Raw genomic sequence first — 22,164 nt, forward strand, 5'->3', positions numbered from 1 at the left:
AACCAGAGTGTATACCTAAGTCTCTTACATGCTCGGAATGTATTAACATCAAATATAATAAAACCCGTATTCGTGCGGGATTCCTCTCCCAAAGGGCCCCGGAGCAGCCCGGTCTGAAATCTTCACTAAATAAAAGCCCTTGTTAGGATAGCCGAAATATCTGCATTTATATAATTCAAAAAGGGCTGCCATATTTTATAAAATAATTCAGTCTTTCGGTGCACCATATTTGTGAGGAAGTCAAGGGGGATATATTCCATAATTAATCTGTGCCAATTTGAAAGTCCAGGGGGGCCCTCAGCCACCCAGTTCACCAAAATATTTTTCCTTGCACAGAAAGAGAGAATAGAAAATAGTCTCTTCCCGTGCATATCCAGAGATGAGAGGTTCGAAAAGCCCAAAAGGAGAGATACAGGGTCCACCCTAATTTCCGTTCCTAAAATCTCTGTCAGGGTACTTGCTATTTTAGTCCAGTATCTGCGGATTTTCTGACAAGTCCACAGACAATGTACAAGAGTACCCACCTCTATTTTGCATTTGGGACACATTGGAGATGCTCCTGCCTTAAATTTTGCCAGTCGAGCCGGAGCTATATGGGCCCTATGAAGTATCTTTAGTTGGATAGCCTGAGTTCTGTTACAGATAGTAATTCTTCTAGCATTATCCCAAATGTCATTCCACATATCCTCAGAGATTTCTAGCCCCAAGTCCTGCTCCCATGTTTTAAGCAGGTCATCCATGTCTCCTGAGACTCCATCATATAGCAAATGGTATATAGTACTAACGGAGGATGCCCCCGCTGGTCGTAGGACATTACATTCTCTGTCTGATTTATAAAGACTATCTATTAATGTAGTCTTCCTCTGTATATAATCTCGAATTTGGAAGTATCGAAAGAGATCCCCATTAGGTATTCCGAATTTCAGACGCAGCTGCTCAAAGGACGTCAGGATCCCATCTTTAAATAGGTCCCCTAAGCATGAGATGCCCCTGGATCTCCAGAGTTTAAAGGTGGCATCTGTAATCCCCGGTTGGAATCCCCATGCGCCTACTATTGGTGCATGGGGGGATGTTTTATGTGAGTTACCCTCATTTTGCCGCATTATATTCCAGGCCTTAATTGTGTTTAATATTATGGGATTTTTACAATGGTCTGTAATGATTTTCCTCTTATCTGAAAATAAAAGGTTAATAAGTGGATATTTTATTTGGGAGGCTTCGATATCCAACCAGATTGATTGTGGATCAGACAAAACCCAATCAGCTATGTAACTTAATAGGGAGCTTAAATGATATTTCCTAAAGTCTGGAAAATCCAGTCCTCCCCTTGCCTGTGGAAGCTGTAGCTTCTTCAGCTTAATAAGGGGCCGTCTATGTTTCCAAATAAAGGAGCCCAACCAGCCATATAATTTACGTAGGGCTAGCCTTGGCAGCATCAGCGGGAGCATTCTCATAGGATATAAGAGACGGGGCAGAACATTCATTTTAATTAATGCTATTCTACCTAGCCAAGAGATTTGACAAACTGTTGTAGATGCTTAATTTTATTGCAAGCTCTCGTCTTTGGAAAAGGTTAGAGAGTCCCAGATAGTTTTCCTCCAAGAGTTTGAATTCAGTGTTTGGAAAATGCGAGGGACCATTTGCATTGCTGTACACATAGAGTGAGAAATGAGATGAGCTCTGGTGAGCAGCTAGAGTATTGGATCATCTTTGCTTTTGTGTGCTTGTTTGTAATTGACCAAACAAGCGCGCGTGTACACCTCGGTGTACTGCAGGAAGAGTACTAGTGCTGACATATTGTGCAGGGATTTCTATCTGAGGGTGGTGGGGGTGCAGTCTACCTTCCATGATCTGCTAAAGAACATTTTGTGAATCCGACTAACCTAGTATGTTTATACAGCTGGGAAAGATGAGGCTGTCAGTGCCATGCCGGGCAGTCACCTGCACACACCTGCAGTGCTTTGATGCAACTCTCTACCTACAAATGAATGAGAAGAAGGCCACGTGGGTTTGCCCTGTATGTGACAAGAAAGCACCTTATGAGAACCTGATCATTGATGGGTATGGGATAGCTGTGTTAATTGTGTGTGTGATGGGGAAGGAATAGCTGTGTTTGTGTTTATGTGGGGGGGGGGGGGAGGGAGAGAGAGAGAAAGACAGAGACTGGGTTATCTGTGTGTGTGTGTGTGTGTGTGTGTGTGTGTGTGTGGAGAGGGGGAGAGATGGAAATGGGATAGCTATGTTTATTGTGTGTACACATGGGGAAGAGATAGCTGTGTTTATTGTGTGTGGAGGGTGGGAAATGGGGACAGGTTTAGCTGTGTTTATTGTGTTGGGGAAGAGGGGAATGGGTTTAACTGCGTTTACTGTGTGATGGGAGGGACATGGAGTGATATAGTTATGTTTATTATGTGTGCTGTGTGGAGGGCAGACTGGAATGAGACAACTTGTATTTATTGTGTACATGGGAGGGGGGTGGGATAGCTGTTTTTGTGAGTGTGTGTGTGTGTAAGGGTGACGGGATAACTGTATTGTGTGTGTGTGGGAGACGGGATAACTGTATTGTGTGTGTGTGGGAGACGGGATAACTGTATTGTGTGTGTGTGGGAGACAGGAGAGCTGTATTGTGTGTGTGTGGGAGACGGGAGAGCTGTATTGTGTGTGTGTGGGAGACGGGAGAGCTGTGTTTAGTGTGTGTGTGGGAGACGGGAGAGCTGTGTTTAGTGTGTGTGTGGGAGACGGGAGAGCTGTGTTTAGTGTGTGTGTGGGAGACGGGAGAGCTGTGTTTATTGTGTGTGGGAGACGGGAGAGCTGTGTTTATTGTGTGTGGGAGACGGGAGAGCTGTGTTTATTGTGTGTGTGTGTGTGTGTGTGTGTGTGTGTGTGAGGGGGACGGGAGAGCTGTGCTTATTGTGTGTGTGGGGGAGACGGGAGAGCTGTGTTTATTGTGTGTGGGAGACAGGAGAGCTGTGTTTATTGTGTGTGTGCGCGCGTGAGAGAGAGGGGGTCGGGAGAGCTGTGCCTATTGTGTGTGTGTGAGGGGGACGGGAGAGCTGTGCTTAGTGTGTGTGTGGGGGACGGGAGAGCTGTGCTTATTGTGTGTGCGTGTGTGTGGGGGACGGGAGAGCTGTGCTTGTGTGTGTGTGTGGGGGACGGGAGAGCTGTGCTTATTGTGTGTGTGGGGGACGGGAGAGCTGTGCTTATTGTGTGTGTGAGGGGGACGGGAGAGCTGTGCTTATATTGTGTGTGTGAGGGGGACGGGAGAGCTGTGCTTATTGTGTGTGTGTGTGAGGGAGACGGGAGAGCTGTGCTTATTGTGTGTGAGAGAGAGGGGGACGGGAGAGCTGTGCTTATTGTGTGTGTGTGTGTGTGAGAGGGGCGGGAGAGCTGTGCCTATTGTGTGTGTGTGAGGGGGACGGGAGAGCTGTGTTTATTGTGTGTGTGTGAGAGGGGGACGGGAGAGCTGTGCTTAGTGTGTGTGTGAGAGAGGGGGACGGGAGAGCTGTGCTTATTGTGTGTGTGTGTGTGTGTGTGAGAGGGGCGGGAGAGCTGTGCCTATTGTGTGTGTGTGAGAGGGGGACGGGAGAGCTGTGTTTATTGTGTGTGTGTGAGAGGGGGACGGGAGAGCTGTGCTTAGTGTGTGTGTGAGAGAGAGGGGGACGGGAGAGCTGTGCTTATTGTGTGTGTGTGTGTGTGTGTGTGTGTGTGTGGGGGACGGGAGAGCTGTGCTTATTGTGTGTGTGTGTGTGTGTGTGTGTGTGTGTGTGAGAGAGGGGGACGGGAGAGCTGTGCTTATTGTGTGTGTGTGTGAGAGGGGGACGGGAGAGCTGTGCTTATTGTGTGTGTGTGAGAGAGAGAGGGGGACGGGAGAGCTGTGCTTATTGTGTGTGTGTGTGTGTGTGTGTGTGTGTGTGTGTGTGGGGCGGGAGAGCTGTGCTTATTGTGTGTGTGTGGGGGACGGGAGAGCTGTGCTTATTGTGTGTGTGAGGGGGACGGGAGAGCTGTGCTTATTGTGTGTGTGTGAGGGAGACGGGAGAGCTGTGCTTATTGTGTGTGTGTGTGTGTGTGCGCATGAGAGAGAGGGGGACGGGAGAGCTGTGCCTATTGTGTGTGTGTGAGGGGGACGGGAGAGCTGTGCTTATTGTGTGTGTGTGTGAGAGGGGGACGGGAGAGCTGTGCTTATTGTGTGTGTGTGTGTGGGGGACGGGAGAGCTGTGCTTATTGTGTGTGTGTGTGTGTGTGTGTGTGAGGGGGACGGGAGAGCTGTGCTTATTGTGTGTGAGGGGGACGGGAGAGCTGTGCTTATTGTGTGTGTGGGGGACGGGAGAGCTGTGCTTATTGTGTGTGTGGGGGGGACGGGAGAGCTGTGCTTATTGTGTGTGTGTGAGGGGGACGGGAGAGCTGTGCTTATTGTGTGTGTGAGGGAGACGGGAGAGCTGTGCTTATTGTGTGTGTGTGTGTGTGAGAGAGGGGCGGGAGAGCTGTGCCTATTGTGTGTGTGTGTGAGGGGGACGGGAGAGCTGTGTTTATTGTGTGTGTGAGAGAGGGGGACGGGAGAGCTGTGCTTATTGTGTGTGTGTGTGAGAGGGGGACGGGAGAGCTGTGCTTATTGTGTGTGTGTGTGTGTGTGTGTGTGTGGGGCGGGAGAGCTGTGCCTATTGTGTGTGTGTGTGGGGGACGGGAGTGCTGTGCTTATTGTGTGTGTGTGAGGGGGACGGGAGAGCTGTGCTTATTGTGTGTGTGTGAGGGAGACGGGAGAGCTGTGCTTATTGTGTGTGTGTGTGTGTGTGCGCATGAGAGAGAGGGGGACGGGAGAGCTGTGCCTATTGTGTGTGTGTGAGGGGGACGGGAGAGCTGTGCTTAGTGTGTGTGTGTGCGCATGAGAGAGAGGGGGACGGGAGAGCTGTGCCTATTGTGTGTGTGTGTGGGGGACGGGAGAGCTGTGCTTATTGTGTGTGTGTGAGAGGGGGACGGGAGAGCTGTGCTTATTGTGTGTGTGTGTGTGGGGGACGGGAGAGCTGTGCTTATTGTGTGTGTGTGTGGGGGACGGGAGAGCTGTGCTTATTGTGTGTGTGTGTGGGGGACGGGAGAGCTGTGCTTATTGTGTGTGTGTGTGGGGGACGGGAGAGCTGTGCTTATTGTGTGTGTGTGTGGGGGACGGGAGAGCTGTGCTTATTGTGTGTGTGTGTGGGGGACGGGAGAGCTGTGCTTATTGTGTGTGTGTGAGTGGGGGACGGGAGAGCTGTGCTTATTGTGTGTGTGAGTGGGGGACGGGAGAGCTGTGCTTATTGTGTGTGTGTGTGGGGGACGGGAGAGCTGTGCTTATTGTGTGTGTGTGTGGAACGGGAGAGCTGTGCTTATTGTGTGTGTGTGTGTGTGGGACGGGAGAGCTGTGCTTATTGTGTGTGAGGGAGACGGGAGAGCTGTGCTTAGTGTGTGTGTGTGAGGGAGACGGGAGAGCTGTGCTTAGTGTGTGTGTGTGAGGGAGACGGGAGAGCTGTGCTTAGTGTGTGTGTGTGAGGGAGACGGGAGAGCTGTGCTTAGTGTGTGTGTGTGAGGGAGACGGGAGAGCTGTGCTTAGTGTGTGTGTGAGGGAGACGGGAGAGCTGTGCTTAGTGTGTGTGTGTGAGAGGGGGACGGGAGAGCTGTGCTTAGTGTGTGTGTGAGAGAGGGGGACGGGAGAGCTGTGCTTATTGTGTGTGTGTGTGTGTGGGACGGGAGAGCTGTGCTTATTGTGTGTGTGAGAGAGAGGGGGACGGGAGAGCTGTGCTTATTGTGTGTGTGTGTGTGTGTGTGAGGGGCGGGAGAGCTGTGCCTATTGTGTGTGTGTGTGTGTGGGGGACGGGAGAGCTGTGCCTATTGTGTGTGAGAGAGGGGGACGGGAGAGCTGTGCTTATTGTGTGTGTGTGTGTGTGGGACGGGAGAGCTGTGCTTATTGTGTGTGTGTGTGTGTGAGAGAGAGAGAGGGGGACGGGAGAGCTGTGCTTATTGTGTGTGTGTGTGTGAGAGGGGCGGGAGAGCTGTGCCTATTGTGTGTGTGTGAGGGGGACGGGAGAGCTGTGCTTAGTGTGTGTGTGTGCGCATGAGAGAGAGGGGGACGGGAGAGCTGTGCCTATTGTGTGTGTGTGTGGGGGACGGGAGAGCTGTGCTTATTGTGTGTGTGTGTGTGTGTGTGTGTGTGTGTGGGGGACGGGAGAGCTGTGCTTATTGTGTGTGTGTGTGTGGGGGACGGGAGAGCTGTGCTTATTGTGTGTGTGTGTGTGGGGGACGGGAGAGCTGTGCTTATTGTGTGTGTGTGTGTGGGGGACGGGAGAGCTGTGCTTATTGTGTGTGTGTGTGTGGGGGACGGGAGAGCTGTGCTTATTGTGTGTGTGTGTGTGGGGGACGGGAGAGCTGTGCTTATTGTGTGTGTGTGTGTGGGGGACGGGAGAGCTGTGCTTATTGTGTGTGTGTGTGTGGGGGACGGGAGAGCTGTGCTTATTGTGTGTGTGTGTGTGGGGGACGGGAGAGCTGTGCTTATTGTGTGTGTGTGTGGGGGACGGGAGAGCTGTGCTTATTGTGTGTGTGTGTGGGGGACGGGAGAGCTGTGCTTATTGTGTGTGTGTGTGTGGGGGACGGGAGAGCTGTGCTTATTGTGTGTGTGTGGGGGACGGGAGAGCTGTGCTTATTGTGTGTGTGTGGGGGACGGGAGAGCTGTGCTTATTGTGTGTGTGTGTGTGTGTGTGGGGGACGGGAGAGCTGTGCTTATTGTGTGTGTGGGGGACGGGAGAGCTGTGCTTAGTGTGTGTGTGTGAGGGAGACGGGAGAGCTGTGCTTAGTGTGTGTGTGTGAGGGAGACGGGAGAGCTGTGCTTAGTGTGTGTGTGTGAGGGAGACGGGAGAGCTGTGCTTAGTGTGTGTGTGTGAGGGAGACGGGAGAGCTGTGCTTAGTGTGTGTGTGTGAGGGAGACGGGAGAGCTGTGCTTAGTGTGTGTGTGTGAGGGAGACGGGAGAGCTGTGCTTAGTGTGTGTGTGTGTGAGGGAGACGGGAGAGCTGTGCTTAGTGTGTGTGTGTGAGGGAGACGGGAGAGCTGTGCTTAGTGTGTGTGTGTGAGGGAGACGGGAGAGCTGTGCTTAGTGTGTGTGTGTGAGGGAGACGGGAGAGCTGTGCTTAGTGTGTGTGTGTGTGAGGGAGACGGGAGAGCTGTGCTTAGTGTGTGTGTGTGAGGGAGACGGGAGAGCTGTGCTTAGTGTGTGTGTGAGGGAGACGGGAGAGCTGTGCTTAGTGTGTGTGTGTGTGAGGGGGGGACGGGAGAGCTGTGCTTATTGTGTGTGTGTGAGAGAGAGAGAGGGGGACGGGAGAGCTGTGCTTATTGTGTGTGTGTGTGTGAGAGAGGGGCGGGAGAGCTGTGCCTATTGTGTGTGTGTGTGTGTGTGTGTGAGAGGGGCGGGAGAGCTGTGCCTATTGTGTGTGTGTGGGGGACGGGAGAGCTGTGCTTATTGTGTGTGTGTGTGTGGGGGACGGGAGAGCTGTGCTTATTTTGTGTGTGTGTGTGTGGGGGACGGGAGAGCTGTGCTTATTGTGTGTGTGTGTGTGTGGGGGACGGGAGAGCTGTGCTTATTGTGTGTGTGTGTGTGTGGGGGACGGGAGAGCTGTGCTTATTGTGTGTGTGTGTGTGTGGGGGACGGGAGAGCTGTGCTTATTGTGTGTGTGTGTGTGGGGGACGGGAGAGCTGTGCTTATTGTGTGTGTGTGTGGGGGACGGGAGAGCTGTGCTTATTGTGTGTGTGTGTGTGGGGGACGGGAGAGCTGTGCTTATTGTGTGTGTGTGTGGGGGACGGGAGAGCTGTGCTTATTGTGTGTGTGTGAGGGAGACGGGAGAGCTGTGCTTATTGTGTGTGTGTGTGCGCATGAGAGAGAGGGGGACGGGAGAGCTGTGCTTATTGTGTGTGTGTGTGTGTGTGGGTGACGGGAGAGCTGTGCTTATTGTGTGTGTGTGTGGGGGACGGGAGAGCTGTGCTTATTGTGTGTGTGTGTGTGGGGGACGGGAGAGCTGTGCTTATTGTGTGTGTGTGTGTGGGGGACGGGAGAGCTGTGCTTATTGTGTGTGTGTGTGTGGGGGACGGGAGAGCTGTGCTTATTGTGTGTGTGTGTGTGGGGGACGGGAGAGCTGTGCTTATTGTGTGTGTGTGTGTGGGGGACGGGAGAGCTGTGCTTATTGTGTGTGTGTGTGTGTGGGGGACGGGAGAGCTGTGCTTATTGTGTGTGTGTGTGTGTGGGGGACGGGAGAGCTGTGCTTATTGTGTGTGTGTGTGTGGGGGACGGGAGAGCTGTGCTTATTGTGTGTGTGTGTGTGGGGGACGGGAGAGCTGTGCTTATTGTGTGTGTGTGTGTGGGGGACGGGAGAGCTGTGCTTATTGTGTGTGTGTGTGTGGGGGACGGGAGAGCTGTGCTTATTGTGTGTGTGGGGAACGGGAGAGCTGTGCTTATTGTGTGTGTGTGAGGGAGACGGGAGAGCTGTGCTTATTGTGTGTGTGTGTGTGTGTGCGCATGAGAGAGAGGGGGACGGGAGAGCTGTGCCTATTGTGTGTGTGTGAGGGGGACGGGAGAGCTGTGCTTATTGTGTGTGTGTGTGTGTGTGTGTGAGAGAGAGAGAGGGGGACGGGAGAGCTGTGCTTATTGTGTGTGTGTGTGAGGGGGACGGGAGAGTTGTGCTTATTGTGTGTGTGTGTGTGTGAGAGAGAGAGAGGGGGACGGGAGAGCTGTGCTTATTGTGTGTGTGTGTGTGTGTGTGAGAGGGGCGGGAGAGCTGTGCCTATTGTGTGTGTGTGGGGGGGACGGGAGAGCTGTGCTTATTGTGTGTGTGTGTGGGGGACGGGAGAGCTGTGCTTATTGTGTGTGTGTGTGTGGGGGACGGGAGAGCTGTGCTTATTGTGTGTGTGTGTGTGGGGGACGGGAGAGCTGTGCTTATTGTGTGTGTGTGTGTGTGGGGGGGACGGGAGAGCTGTGCTTATTGTGTGTGTGTGTGTGTGTGTGGGGGACGGGAGAGCTGTGCTTATTGTGTGTGTGTGTGTGGGGGACGGGAGAGCTGTGCTTATTGTGTGTGTGTGTGTGGGGGACGGGAGAGCTGTGCTTATTGTGTGTGTGTGTGGGGGACGGGAGAGCTGTGCTTATTGTGTGTGTGTGAGGGAGACGGGAGAGCTGTGCTTATTGTGTGTGTGTGCGCGCATGAGAGAGAGGGGGACGGGAGAGCTGTGCTTATTGTGTGTGTGTGTGTGTGTGGGGGACGGGAGAGCTGTGCTTATTGTGTGTGTGTGTGTGGGGGACGGGAGAGCTGTGCTTATTGTGTGTGTGTGAGGGGGACGGGAGAGCTGTGCTTATTGTGTGTGTGTGTGTGTGTGGGGGACGGGAGAGCTGTGCTTATTGTGTGTGTGTGTGGGGGACGGGAGAGCTGTGCTTATTGTGTGTGTGTGTGTGTGGGGGACGGGAGAGCTGTGCTTATTGTGTGTGTGTGGGGAACGGGAGAGCTGTGCTTGTGTGTGTGTGTGGGGGACGGGAGAGCTGTGCTTATTGTGTGTGTGTGTGGGGGACGGGAGAGCTGTGCTTATTGTGTGTGTGTGGGGGACGGGAGAGCTGTGCTTATTGTGTGTGTGTGAGGGAGACGGGAGAGCTGTGCTTATTGTGTGTGTGTGAGGGGGACGGGAGAGCTGTGCTTATTGTGTGTGTGTGTGTGTGTGTGGAGGACGGGAGAGCTGTGCTTATTGTGTGTGTGTGTGTGTGTGGGGGATGGGAGAGCTGTGCTTATTGTGTGTGTGGGGGACGGGAGAGCTGTGCTTATTGTGTGTGTGGGGGACGGGAGAGCTGTGCTTATTGTGTGTGTGGGGGACGGGAGAGCTGTGCTTATTGTGTGTGTGGGGGACGGGAGAGCTGTGCTTATTGTGTGTGTGGGGGACGGGAGAGCTGTGCTTATTGTGTGTGGGGGACGGGAGAGCTGTGCTTATTGTGTGTGGGGGGGACGGGAGAGCTGTGCTTATTGTGTGTGGGGGGGACGGGAGAGCTGTGCTTATTGTGTGTGGGGGGGACGGGAGAGCTGTGCTTATTGTGTGTGGGGGGGACGGGAGAGCTGTGCTTATTGTGTGTGGGGGGGACGGGAGAGCTGTGCTTATTGTGTGTGGGGGGGACGGGAGAGCTGTGCTTATTGTGTGTGGGGGGGACGGGAGAGCTGTGCTTATTGTGTGTGGGGGGGACGGGAGAGCTGTGCTTATTGTGTGTGGGGGGGACGGGAGAGCTGTGCTTATTGTGTGTGTGTGTGTGTGAGACGGGAGAGCTGTGCTTATTGTGTGTGTGTGTGAGGGGGACGGGAGAGCTGTGCTTATTGTGTGTGTGTGTGAGGGGGACGGGAGAGGTGTGTGTGTGTGTGTGTGACGGGAGAGCTGTGCTTATTGTGTGTGTGTGTGTGTGTGTGTGTGACGGGAGAGCTGTGCTTATTGTGTGTGTGTGAGAGGGGGGGACGGGGGAGCTGTGCTTATTGTGTGTGTGTGTGTGAGAGAGGGGCGGGAGAGCTGTGCTTATTGTGTGTGTGTGTGAGGGGGACGGGAGAGCTGTGCTTATTGTGTGTGTGTGTGAGGGGGACGGGAGAGCTGTGCTTATTGTGTGTGTGTGTGAGGGGGACGGGAGAGGTGTGTGTGTGTGTGTGTGACGGGAGAGCTGTGCTTATTGTGTGTGTGTGTGTGTGTGTGTGTGACGGGAGAGCTGTGCTTATTGTGTGTGTGTGAGAGGGGGGGACGGGGGAGCTGTGCTTATTGTGTGTGTGTGTGAGAGAGGGGCGGGAGAGCTGTGCTTATTGTGTGTGTGTGTGAGGGGGACGGGAGAGCTGTGCTTATTGTGTGTGTGTGTGAGGGGGACGGGAGAGGTGTGTGTGTGTGTGTGTGTGACGGGAGAGCTGTGCTTATTGTGTGTGTGTGTGTGTGTGTGTGTGTGTGTGTGACGGGAGAGCTGTGCTTATTGTGTGTGTGTGTGTGTGTGTGTGACGGGAGAGCTGTGCTTATTGAGTGTGTGTGAGAGGGGGGGACGGGAGACCTGTGCTTATTGTGTGTGTGTGTGTGAGAGAGGGGCGGGAGAGCTGTGCTTATTGTGTGTGTGAGAGGGGCGGGAGAGCTGTGCTTATTGTGTGTGTGTGTGAGAGAGGCGGGAGAGCTGTGCTTATTGTGTGTGTGTGAGAGAGGGGCGGGGGAGCTGTGCTTATTGTGTGTGTGAGAGAGGGGGGCGGGAGAGCTGTGCTTATTGTGTGTGTGTGTGTGTGTGTGTGTGTGTGTGTGTGAGGGAGACGGGAGAGCTGTGCTTACTGTGTGTGTGTGTGAGAGGGGGACGGGAGAGCTGTGCTTAGTGTGTGTGTGAGAGGGGGACGGGAGAGCTGTGCTTAGTGTGTGTGTGAGAGGGGGACGGGAGAGCTGTGCTTAGTGTGTGTGTGTGAGGGAGACGGGAGAGCTGTGCTTAGTGTGTGTGTGTGAGGGAGACGGGAGAGCTGTGCTTAGTGTTTGTATGTGTGTGAGGGGGACGGGAGAGCTGTGCTTGTGTGTGTGTGTGAGGGGGACGGGAGAGCTGTGCTTATTGTGTGTGTGTGTGAGGGGGACGGGAGAGCTGTGCTTATTGTGTGTGTGTGTGAGGGAGACGGGAGAGCTGTGCTGTGTGTGTGTGTGTGTGAGGGAGACGGGAGAGCTGTGCTGTGTGTGTGTGTGTGTGTGTGAGGGAGACGGGAGAGCTGTGGTGTGTGTGTGTGTGTGTGTGTGTGTGTGTGTGAGGGAGACGGGAGAGCTGTGCTTATTGTGTGTGTGTGAGGGAGACGGGAGAGCTGTGCTTATTGTGTGTGTGTGAGGGAGACGGGAGAGCTGTGCTTATTGTGTGTGTGTGAGGGAGACGGGAGAGCTGTGCTTATTGTGTGTGTGTGAGGGAGACGGGAGAGCTGTGCTTATTGTGTGTGTGTGAGGGAGACGGGAGAGCTGTGCTTATTGTGTGTGTGTGAGGGAGACGGGAGAGCTGTGCTGTGTGTGTGTGAGGGAGACGGGAGAGCTGTGCTGTGTGTGTGTGTGAGGGAGACGGGAGAGCTGTGCTGTGTGTGTGTGTGTGAGGGAGACGGGAGAGCTGTGCTGTGTGTGTGTGTGTGAGGGAGACGGGAGAGCTGTGCTGTGTGTGTGTGAGGGAGACGGGAGAGCTGTGCTGTGTGTGTGTGTGTGAGGGAGACGGGAGAGCTGTGCTGTGTGTGTGTGTGTGAGGGGGACGGGAGAGCTGTGCTGTGTGTGTGTGTGTGTGTGTGTGTGAGGGGGACGGGAGAGCTGTGCTGTGTGTGTGTGTGAGGGGTCGGGAGAGCTGTGCTGTGTGTGTGTGTGGGGGGGACGGGAGAGCTGTGCTTATTGTGTGTGTGGGACGGGAGAGCTGTGCTTATTGTGTGTGTGTGTGTGTGTGTGTGTGTGTGAGAGAGAGAGGGGGACGGGAGAGCTGTGCTTATTGTGTGTGTGTGTGTGTGTGTGTGTGTGTGTGGGGGAGACGGGAGAGCTGTGCTTAGTGTGTGTGTGTGAGGGAGACGGGAGAGCTGTGCTTATTGTGTGTGTGGGGGACGGGAGAGCTGTGCTTAGTGTGTGTGTGTGTTGGGGGGACGGGAGAGCTGTGCTTAGTGTGTGTGTGTGTGAGGGAGACGGGAGAGCTGTGCTTATTGTGTGTGTGTGTGAGGGAGACGGGAGAGCTGTGCTTATTGTGTGTGTGTGTGTGTGTGTGTGTGTGTGTGAGAGAGGGGGACGGGAGAGCTGTGCTTATTGTGTGTGTGTGGGAGAGAGGGGGACGGGAGAGCTGTGCTTATTGTGTGTGTGTGGGAGAGAGGGGGACGGGAGAGCTGTGCTTATTGTGTGTGTGGGACGGCAGAGCTGTGCTTATTGTGTGTGTGGGACGGCAGAGCTGTGCTTATTGTGTGTGTGGGACGGGAGAGCTGTGCTTATTGTGTGTGTGGGACGGGAGAGCTGTGCTTATTGTGTGTGTGGGACGGGAGAGCTGTGCTTATTGTGTGTGTGGGACGGGAGAGCTGTGCTTATTGTGTGTGTGGGACGGGAGAGCTGTGCTTATTGTGTGTGTGGGACGGGAGAGCTGTGCTTATTGTGTGTGTGGGACGGGAGAGCTGTGCTTATTGTGTGTGTGGGACGGGAGTGCTGTGCTTATTGTGTGTGTGTGAGGGAGACAGGAGAGCTGTGCTTATTGTGTGTGTGTGTGTGGGACGGGAGAGCTGTGCTTATTGTGTGTGTGTGTGTGTGTGTGTGTGTGTGTGTGTGTGTGTGTGAGAGAGGGGCGGGAGAGCTGTGCTTATTGTGTGTGTGAGGGAGACGGGAGAGCTGTGCTGTGTGTGTGTGTGAGGGAGACGGGAGAGCTGTGCTTATTGTGTGTGAGGGGGACGGGAGAGCTGTGCTGTGTGTGTGTGTGTGTGTGGGGGGGGGACGGGAGAGCTGTGCTGTGTGTGTGTGAGGGAGACGGGAGAGCTGTGCTTATTGGGTGTGTGTGTGTGTGAGAGAGGGGGACGGGAGAGCTGTGCTTATTGTGTGTGTGTGAGGGAGACAGGAGAGCTGTGCTTATTGTGTGTGTGTGTGTGGGACGGGAGAGCTGTGCTTATTGTGTGTGTGTGTGGGACGGGAGAGCTGTGCTTATTGTGTGTGTGTGTGTGAGAGAGAGGGAGACGGGAGAGCTGTGCTTATTGTGTGTGTGTGTGTGAGAGGGGGACGGGAGAGCTGTGCTTATTGTGTGTGTGTGTGAGAGAGGGGGGCGGGAGAGCTGTGCTTAGTGTGTGTGTGTGTGAGGGAGACAGGAGAGCTGTGCTTATTGTGTGTGTGGGACGGGAGAGCTGTGCTTATTGTGTGTGTGTGTGTGAGAGGGGGACGGGAGTGCTGTGCTTATTGTGTGTGTGTGTGTGTGTGTGTGAGAGAGGGGGACGGGAGAGCTGTGCTTATTGTGTGTGTGTGTGTGTGTGTGTGTGAGAGAGGGGGACGGGAGAGCTGTGCTTATTGTGTGTGTGTGTGTGTGTGTGTGTGTGTGTGTGTGAGAGGGGGGCGGGAGAGCTGTGCTTATTGTGTGTGTGAGAGAGGGGGGCGGGAGAGCTGTGCTTATTGTGTGTGTGAGAGGGGGGCGGGAGAGCTGTGCTTATTGTGTGTGTGTGAGGGAGACGGGAGAGCTGTGCTTATTGTGTGTGTGAGGGAGACGGGAGAGCTGTGCTTATTGTGTGTGTGAGAGAGAGAGGGGGACGGGTGAGCTGTGCTTATTGTGTGTGTGTGAGAGAGTGGGGGACGGGTGAGCTGTGTGTGTGTGTGTGTGTGACGGGAGAGCTGTGCTTATTGTGTGTGTGTGTGAGGGAGACGGGAGAGCTGTGCTTATTGTGTGTGTGTGTGAGGGAGACGGGAGAGCTGTGCTTATTGTGTGTGTGTGTGAGGGGGACGGGAGAGCTGTGCTTATTGTGTGTGGGGGATGGGAGAGCTGTGCTTATTGTGTGTGTGGGGGATGGGAGAGCTGTGCATATTGTGTGTGTGGGGGACGGGAGAGCTGTGCTTATTGTGTGTGTGTGTGTGTGAGGGAGACGGGAGAGCTGTGCTTATTGTGTGTGTGTGTGAGGGAGACGGGAGAGCTGTGCTTATTGTGTGTGTGTGTGAGGGAGACGGGAGAGCTGTGCTTATGTGTGTGTGTGTGTGTGTGTGTGTGGGATGGGAGAGCTGTGCTTATTGTGTGTGTGTGTGTGTGGGATGGGAGAGCTGTGCTTATTGTGTGTGTGTGAGAGTGGGGGACGGGAGAGCTGTGCTTATTGTGTGTGTGTGAGAGTGGGGGACGGGAGAGCTGTGCTTATTGTGTGTGTGTGTGAGGGGGACGGGAGAGCTGTGCTTATTGTGTGTGGGGGATGGGAGAGCTGTGCTTATAGTGTGTGTGTGGGGGACGGGAGAGCTGTGCTTATTGTGTGTGTGGGGGACGGGAGAGCTGTGCTTATTGTGTGTGTGGGGGACGGGAGAGCTGTGCTTATTGTGTGTGTGGGGGACGGGAGAGCTGTGCTTATTGTGTGTGTGGGGGACGGGAGAGCTGTGCTTATTGTGTGTGTGGGGGACGGGAGAGCTGTGCTTATTGTGTGTGTGGGGGACGCGAGAGCTGTGCTTATTGTGTGTGTGGGGGACGGGAGAGCTGTGCTTATTGTGTGTGTGTGTGTGTGTGTGTGTGTGTGTGTGTGGGGGGGACGGGAGAGCTGTGCTTATTGTGTGTGTGTGTGTGTGTGTGTGTGTGTGAGAGGGGGACGGGAGAGCTGTGCTTATTGTGTGTGTGTGTGTGTGGGGGACGGGAGAGCTGTGCTTATTGTGTGTGTGGGGGACGGGAGAGCTGTGCTTATTGTGTGTGTGGGGGACGGGAGAGCTGTGCTTATTGTGTGTGTGGGGGACGCGAGAGCTGTGCTTATTGTGTGTGTGGGGGACGGGAGAGCTGTGCTTATTGTGTGTGTGTGTGTGTGTGTGTGTGTGTGTGTGAGAGGGGGACGGGAGAGCTGTGCTTATTGTGTGTGTGTGTGTGTGTGTGTGTGTGTGTGTGAGAGGGGGACGGGAGAGCTGTGCTTATTGTGTGTGTGTGTGTGAGGGGGACGGGAGAGCTGTGCTTATTGTGTGTGTGTGAGGGGGACGGGAGAGCTGTGTTTATTGTGTGTGTGTGTGTGTGGGGGACGGGAGAGCTGTGCTTGTGTGTGTGTGTGTGTGGGGGGGACGGGAGAGCTGTGCTTATTGTGTGTGTGTGTGTGTGTGTGTGTGTGTGTGTGTGTGTGTGTGTGGGGGACGGGAGAGCTGTGCTTATTGTGTGTGTGAGGGGGACGGGAGAGCTGTGCTTATTGTGTGTGTGTGTGTGTGTGTGTGTGAGGGGGATGGGAGAGCTGTGCTTATTGTGTGTGTGTGTGTGTGTGTGTGTGTGTGTGTGTGAGGGGGGGGACGGGAGAGCTGTGCTTATTGTGTGTGTGTGAGAGGGGGACGGGAGAGCTGTGCTTATTGTGTGTGTGTGTGAGAGGGGGACGGGAGAGCTGTGCTTATTGTGTGTGTGAGAGAGGGGGACGGGAGAGCTGTGCTTATTGTGTGTGTGTGTGGGACGGGAGAGCTGTGCTTAGTGTGTGTGAGAGAGGGGGACGGGAGAGCTGTGCTTATTGTGTGTGTGTGTGTGTGAGAGGGGGACGGGAGAGCTGTGCTTATTGTGTGTGTGTGAGAGAGAGAGAGAGGGGGACGGGAGAGCTGTGCTTATTGTGTGTGTGTGAGAGAGAGAGAGGGGGGGACGGGAGAGCTGTGCTTATTGTGTGTGTGTGTGTGTGTGTGTGAGAGAGGGGGACGGGATAGCTGTGTTTATTGTGTGTGTGTGAGAGATGGGATATGGATTGGATGGATGTGTTTATAGGGTGTGTGGGGGGTGCAACGCTGCTTGTATTTATTGTGTGGAAAAGATGGGTATAGATGTCCTTTTCAACTCCGCTCCCAAAACCCCCTTCTGTCATTCTCAAAAAAAACCACATTAAGCTCTATCACTCTGTTTCCATCTTCAGGCTGTTTATGGAAATCCTCAATTCCTGCACTCACTGTGATGAGATCCTCTTCAAGGAGGATGGGTCCTGGAGTCCAATGCAACCAAAGAGAGTAAAGCAAGAGCCCTACTGGTCATCCTACAGCAGTATTGATGGTAACGTGGAAGCTGCAAGTCACAGGCTAGGCCCTGTCTTTGCTGAGTTGGACTGAAGCCTCCTGAATGTTGTTTTCACTCGCGTAATGTGTAGTCATTCAGGATGTGTATGTTTCAGTGAGGTTGGGGATTTGAATCACTCCTCTCCGGAGAGCAGTTCTAGCAGGAGGAAGGTACAGTGGGGCACTCTGACTATACAGACAGTAAGGCAGATACTGTATTGACATCAGGATGTACAGGCAGTGAGATTGATCCGGTACTGAAACTGGGCCATACAGGCGGCGAGGGTGAACCAGTACTGAAACTTGGCCGTGCAGGCGGCGAGTGTGATCTGGTACTGAAACTTGGCCGTGCAGGCGGCGAGGATGATCCGGTACTGAAACTGGGTGGTACAGGCGGCGAGGGTGTTCTGGTACTGAAACCGGGCCGCGCAGGCGGCGAGGATGATCCGGTACTGAAACTGGGTGGTACAGGCGGCGAGGGTGTTCTGGTACTGAAACCGGGCCGCGCAGGCGGCGAGGATGATCCGGTACTGAAACTGGGTGGTACAGGCGGCGAGGGTGTTCTGGTACTGAAACCGGGCCGCGCAGGCGGCGAGGATGATCCGGTACTGAAACTAGGTGGTACAGGCGGCGTGGGTGATCCGGTACTGAAACCGGGCCTTACAGGCAGCGAGGGTGGTCCGATACTGAAACCGGGCTGCGCAGGCGGCGAGGGTGATCTGGTACTGAAACGGGCCGTACAGGCGGCGTGGGTGATCCGGTACCGAAGGTTTTGCTGACAGTGATGTTTTCATGATTTCAGCCAGCACCATTTATAAGGAGCCACCATCACGAGGGAAATACTGCTCCCAAAGCAGCCAGAATACGGAGGTGATTGACCTGACATTAGACAGTTCATCAGATGAGGATGAAGCTCCAATGAAAAGACACTGTCATGTTGTGACCCCGACAAACTTGCCCTCAGTCAACAAGCAGTAAGATATTTATGTTCCAGAATCTCCCACAGTCTCTTTATTTTTTAACCTGTGATGCCTGCACTCTGCTCCCTCTCTACATTGTATGCGGGTCCCCCCCGACGCTCTCTTCCCTCCCTCTCTGCAGCGTATCCCGTCCCACCCCCACACACTTACCTCCCTCTCTACACCATACCCATCTTCCACACGCTGTCACTCCCCCCACACCGTACCCCTGCCTTCCACACTCGGTCACCTCCCTCTCTACACTGTACCCCTGTCTTCTACACGCCTTGTCTCCCTCCTCTCTACACTGTACCCCTGTCTTCCCCTCTCTACAGTGTACCCCTGTCTTCCACACGTCTCCCCCTCTCTACACCGTACCCCCCGTCTTCCACAACACTGTCACCCCCCTCTACACCGTACCCGTCTTCTACACGCAGTTCCTTTCCTCTACACAGTGCCTGAACTGTAGTCGTCTGTATGAAACTTTTCTCCTTTTTAATGTTGTCAGGTTGCTGAACCTTCACCAGCTCTCACCAATGCTGCAGAGTCCTGCGACAAATGTGGTTACGTCCGAATACCTCCCATCTCTCTCTATTCCAGAATACCAGTTCTCCTACCAGATGCCTCCACTACCATCTGACATTCAAGGTAATTCCTTTGTGTTCCTGCTCTTCTCCACCTCCACACTGGGCCCCTCGCTTGCCCATGTCTGACTTCCTTTTTGTCTGATTTCTCTTACAGGTTTAGATTTATTTTCTTTCTTGCAAGCAGACAGTCAGGTGAGTACAACTGACCACCTTTCTGATCTTTATGCTTCTCGTGGATTGAATCTGCAATGTGCCTCAACAAGTAGGTCAGGTGCAGTTTAGAAATGCATATTAGAAGCTGCCTAATAGATGTGTATAGTGAGGCAAACAAATTGTGCACACGTTAGGAAGATGAGGGCTCTCACTTTAGAGAAAGTAAGTTCGACTTTTATGTCGAATCCCTAGTGTGGAAACAGACCGTTTGGCCCGACATGCCCATACCGATCCTCCGAAGAACAATCCACCCAGACCCGTTCACCTATTACTGTTTATCCCTGACTAATGCACCTGACCTAGATATCCCTGAACGCTATGGGCAAGTTAGCATGGCTAATTCATCCGACCTGCACATCTTTGGATCGTGGGAGGAAACCGAAGCACACAGAGAAAACCTACACAGACAGTCACCTGAGGCTGGAATTGAACCTGGGTCCCTGGTGCTATGAGCCACTGTGCCCTCTCTAAACGGGAATGACTTATTTATCATCCACCTGCCTTCATACAGCTGGAGTTATTGTTCATTTTCTCAAAGTGGCTCCAAACTTAAATACTTAGAGTCATATGTCACAGAACAGACCCTTCAGTCCAACTTGTACATGACAACCAAGTTTCTCAAACTAAACTCGTCTCATTTGCCTGCATTTAACCCATAACCCTCTAAACCCTTCCTATTCGTGTACCTGTCCAGATGTCTTTTATCTGTTGTAACTGTACCTGCACCCACCACTTCCTCTGGCATTCCACATATGAACCACCTGTAAGTCCCAGGCTATCCAGCCTCTCCTTGTAACTTAAACCATCCTATCCCAGTAATATCCTTGTAAATCATTTCTACACCCTCTCTGATTTAATAACATTCTTCCTATAGCATGGCAACCAGAACTGTACACAGTACTCCAGAAACAGCCTCAGGAGTGTCCTGTACCGCCGCAATATGCCATTCTAACTCTTCTACTCAGTGGTCTGAGCAATGAAGACAAGTGTGCAAAACACCTTCTTAACTACCCCGTCTACCTATGAAGCAACTTTCAAGGAATTATGTTCCTGAAGCCCTAAGTCTTGGTGTTTGTTAGCATTCCCCAGGGCTCCACCATTAACTGTTTTAAGTCCTGCCTTTAGTTTGTCTTAACAAATTGTAACATCTTGCGTTTATCTAAATAAAACTTCATGTGCCTCTCATCAGCCCGTTGACTCAATTCATCAAGTTCCCTTAGTAGTCTTGCATAACCACCTTTACTGTCTGCTCAGATCGGTGGGCGTTGGCTTAGTTCTGATACACAGCCCAAGAGGTCTTTTAAAGTTTCCACTAGGACTAGTTACTCCAAGTCAGCAACACTGGCTTGGATGCAGTGTAATGACCCCTTACACACTCCCAGGACAGGTAGAGCATTGGTTTAGATGTGGAGTGGAGCACCTTCAATGCATTTTTTTATAAAGTTCAGATTCTAAAAGCTAATAAACTGAGGGAAGTGGACTCAGTCATTGCAGAAGGTTGGGAGAAGTCAGGTAGTTGGTTCCAGCGTATGATCATTTTCAGTGTTTCTGTTGTTTACACGTTGTCCATTTTGCCTGCAGCATTACAGTTCCGTTATCAGCAGCTCCTCCGAGGACCAGACTGCCATGCGATCATCACTCAACCACTTCTTCCAGTTCACGTCCTCGCCGCATTTCCTGGAACCTGTGGTTAGCTCGACAAGTGGAATGCATGGCTCAGCCAACAGGAGTAGCAGCATCTCCAGCAGTGTACTGAGAAGCAGTCAGCATAGTCACCCTGAGACGACAACTCTAAACAGTGGCAGCACAATCAGTGCACCTGGCTCCAGCCACGGGTTAGATATTATCTCTTTAGACTAAGGAAACACTAATCAATCATGACCAGGAATGTTCTCCACTCTGAAAACTGCTGCAAAACTTGAATCTGAAGTCAGCTGGTCGGAGATTACTCCACAGACCCCAGAGGAAGTGTTTCCTCTGTATTAGTCATTTGACTAAATCCCCGGGTGACATAAGAGCACAGGGCACCCACTGCCTGGGCCTGAATCCTGGAGCATGCCTTCTGTTTAAAAACACAAGGCAATTAGGTGGTGGTTTGTCAGATAGTGCTGAGGATCTGGCCTTGCCCCTTCCCACCTCTGTCTCATATAAAGAACAGCTCACAGAGATCTGGTGACATTAGCTTCAGAGTTGCACTTTGCTTGCATGCAGGCCCCTGGATCAGCTGTCTGTGACTGTATCCACAATTCAACCAAAGTGTGTTTCAGTTCTCTAGTAAAGTTTGGTCATGAACCAAAGATTAATTATGTCAGATTTAAGGCCGTACCACAAGGAGTAAAGAATGAAAGGAAACTTTGGTAAGATGAGATGAAACTTAGACTAGTGGATTATGGAGAGAAATTTAGCTATGGGCAGCTTTGAACATTGTGAACTGCAAAAGGGAACTGACCTGAGATTTTCAGGGGTCTCGATGATGGTTACTGTGATTCCCTCTCCACAGACCCAAGCAGACATGAAGGCTAAGATCAGCCTCTTGTCAGTCCTGGATCCACCAGGATTTCCAAAGGGGCTGGTTGGCCTGGGTTGAGGCTGGGGAGTGATGTAGGGACACAATAGGGAATTCTAAACATATTGCAAAGTGTTGTCACTTTTTAAAATATAATTTCCAATATATTTTATCAATGTAAAATCTTTCCCTTTTTTAAAAGAATTATAAACGAGCATTGTGTATAGAGAAAGCAAATGATCTATTTTCTGTTGCAGCTATTTTGTAAATACATATTATGAAAAAACAAACCGATTTTAAAAAAGCAATTCCAAAGATTATCCTCTACGGCAGGCCAGTACTCGTGAGAGTTAGACTCCACGTGCCTGTTTAACTGTGGATGCCTCTATTCATCCGTTTTAAGGTCATTTTCTTCCAATACTGTTCAGTGAATAACCAGTGTTCTGAGAGACTGGGGTGATGCTTAATGCCTGTTGTGGATGATGGGATCCAGAGCTGAAAGCTTCACTCATCTGGACAGACAGAGACTGCCTTGTCCCACTTACTTAAAGGACCTGGTGAAGCTGTGGCAAAGGGACAAGGGGTGTTTGGGTTTTATTGGCTGAAAGAATTCAAATGTTTTACTGTGTATCGAGTCTGTTGCAATTAAAGGATGAGGAAATCGGGAATTGGTGGTGTAGTTATTTCCCAAAGAATGAGCTTTGGACTTGCTGTTGCTGTAAAAAAAGTCAGGACACTGGGCATGAGAGAAACTGAAGTATTGACAGAGTTTCAGGCTTGAACTCCCACTTCTCCTCAGACTAGTTCAGTTTTGAAACCTGTAATGTTACTCAATGACGTACTGTTAAAGCTGCGATGAGCTGAACCAGAATGGGCTAGGGGCTAGAGATGGAAAAGCAACCCACCCTCCCTGCAAAGCTGTAAGGACAAGAAGTTCAAATTTCAAAAATTCTAGTGGGCTGTGCTGGCAAGGGAATGGTTTATTGTCCATCCCAAATACCTCTGAACCAAATAGCAGTTTCCTCCCCGAGAGTCCATTAGGAGCTGGAATTCAGTCCCCAAATAGGAAAGATTTTCAGGCTGAGGGGGAATGTGGGGATGAAAAGATAAATGGCCTTTGATTGTGATGTAATCCTTCTGTCAGAGCAAGAATGGGTCAGACTGCTGCTCAAATCAGCTCTCCCTTTCACCTTCACTGACCTCTTAACT

General features: G+C 52.4%; 1 protein-coding gene across 2 annotated transcripts in view; it reads left to right on the plus strand.

Moving 5' to 3' along the window:
• Positions 1-21,623, plus strand: part of LOC132805480 (E3 SUMO-protein ligase PIAS3-like) — a 31,454-nt gene extending 9,831 nt beyond the window's left edge. For both annotated transcript variants that reach the window (XM_060820581.1, XM_060820580.1), the window contains exons 9-14: positions 1,901-2,061; positions 16,555-16,688; positions 17,493-17,664; positions 18,158-18,297; positions 18,391-18,428; positions 20,031-21,623. In XM_060820581.1, the coding sequence (XP_060676564.1) occupies positions 1,901-2,061; positions 16,555-16,688; positions 17,493-17,664; positions 18,158-18,297; positions 18,391-18,428; positions 20,031-20,309 (924 nt within the window). In that variant the 3' untranslated portion in view covers positions 20,310-21,623. The remainder of the gene's footprint in view (positions 1-1,900; positions 2,062-16,554; positions 16,689-17,492; positions 17,665-18,157; positions 18,298-18,390; positions 18,429-20,030) is intronic.
• Positions 21,624-22,164: the final 541 nt, after the last annotated feature.

The sequence above is a fragment of the Hemiscyllium ocellatum genome, chromosome 50 (genome assembly GCF_020745735.1).
Source record: "Hemiscyllium ocellatum isolate sHemOce1 chromosome 50, sHemOce1.pat.X.cur, whole genome shotgun sequence".
In the NCBI taxonomy this organism is placed as follows: Eukaryota; Metazoa; Chordata; class Chondrichthyes; order Orectolobiformes; family Hemiscylliidae; genus Hemiscyllium; species Hemiscyllium ocellatum.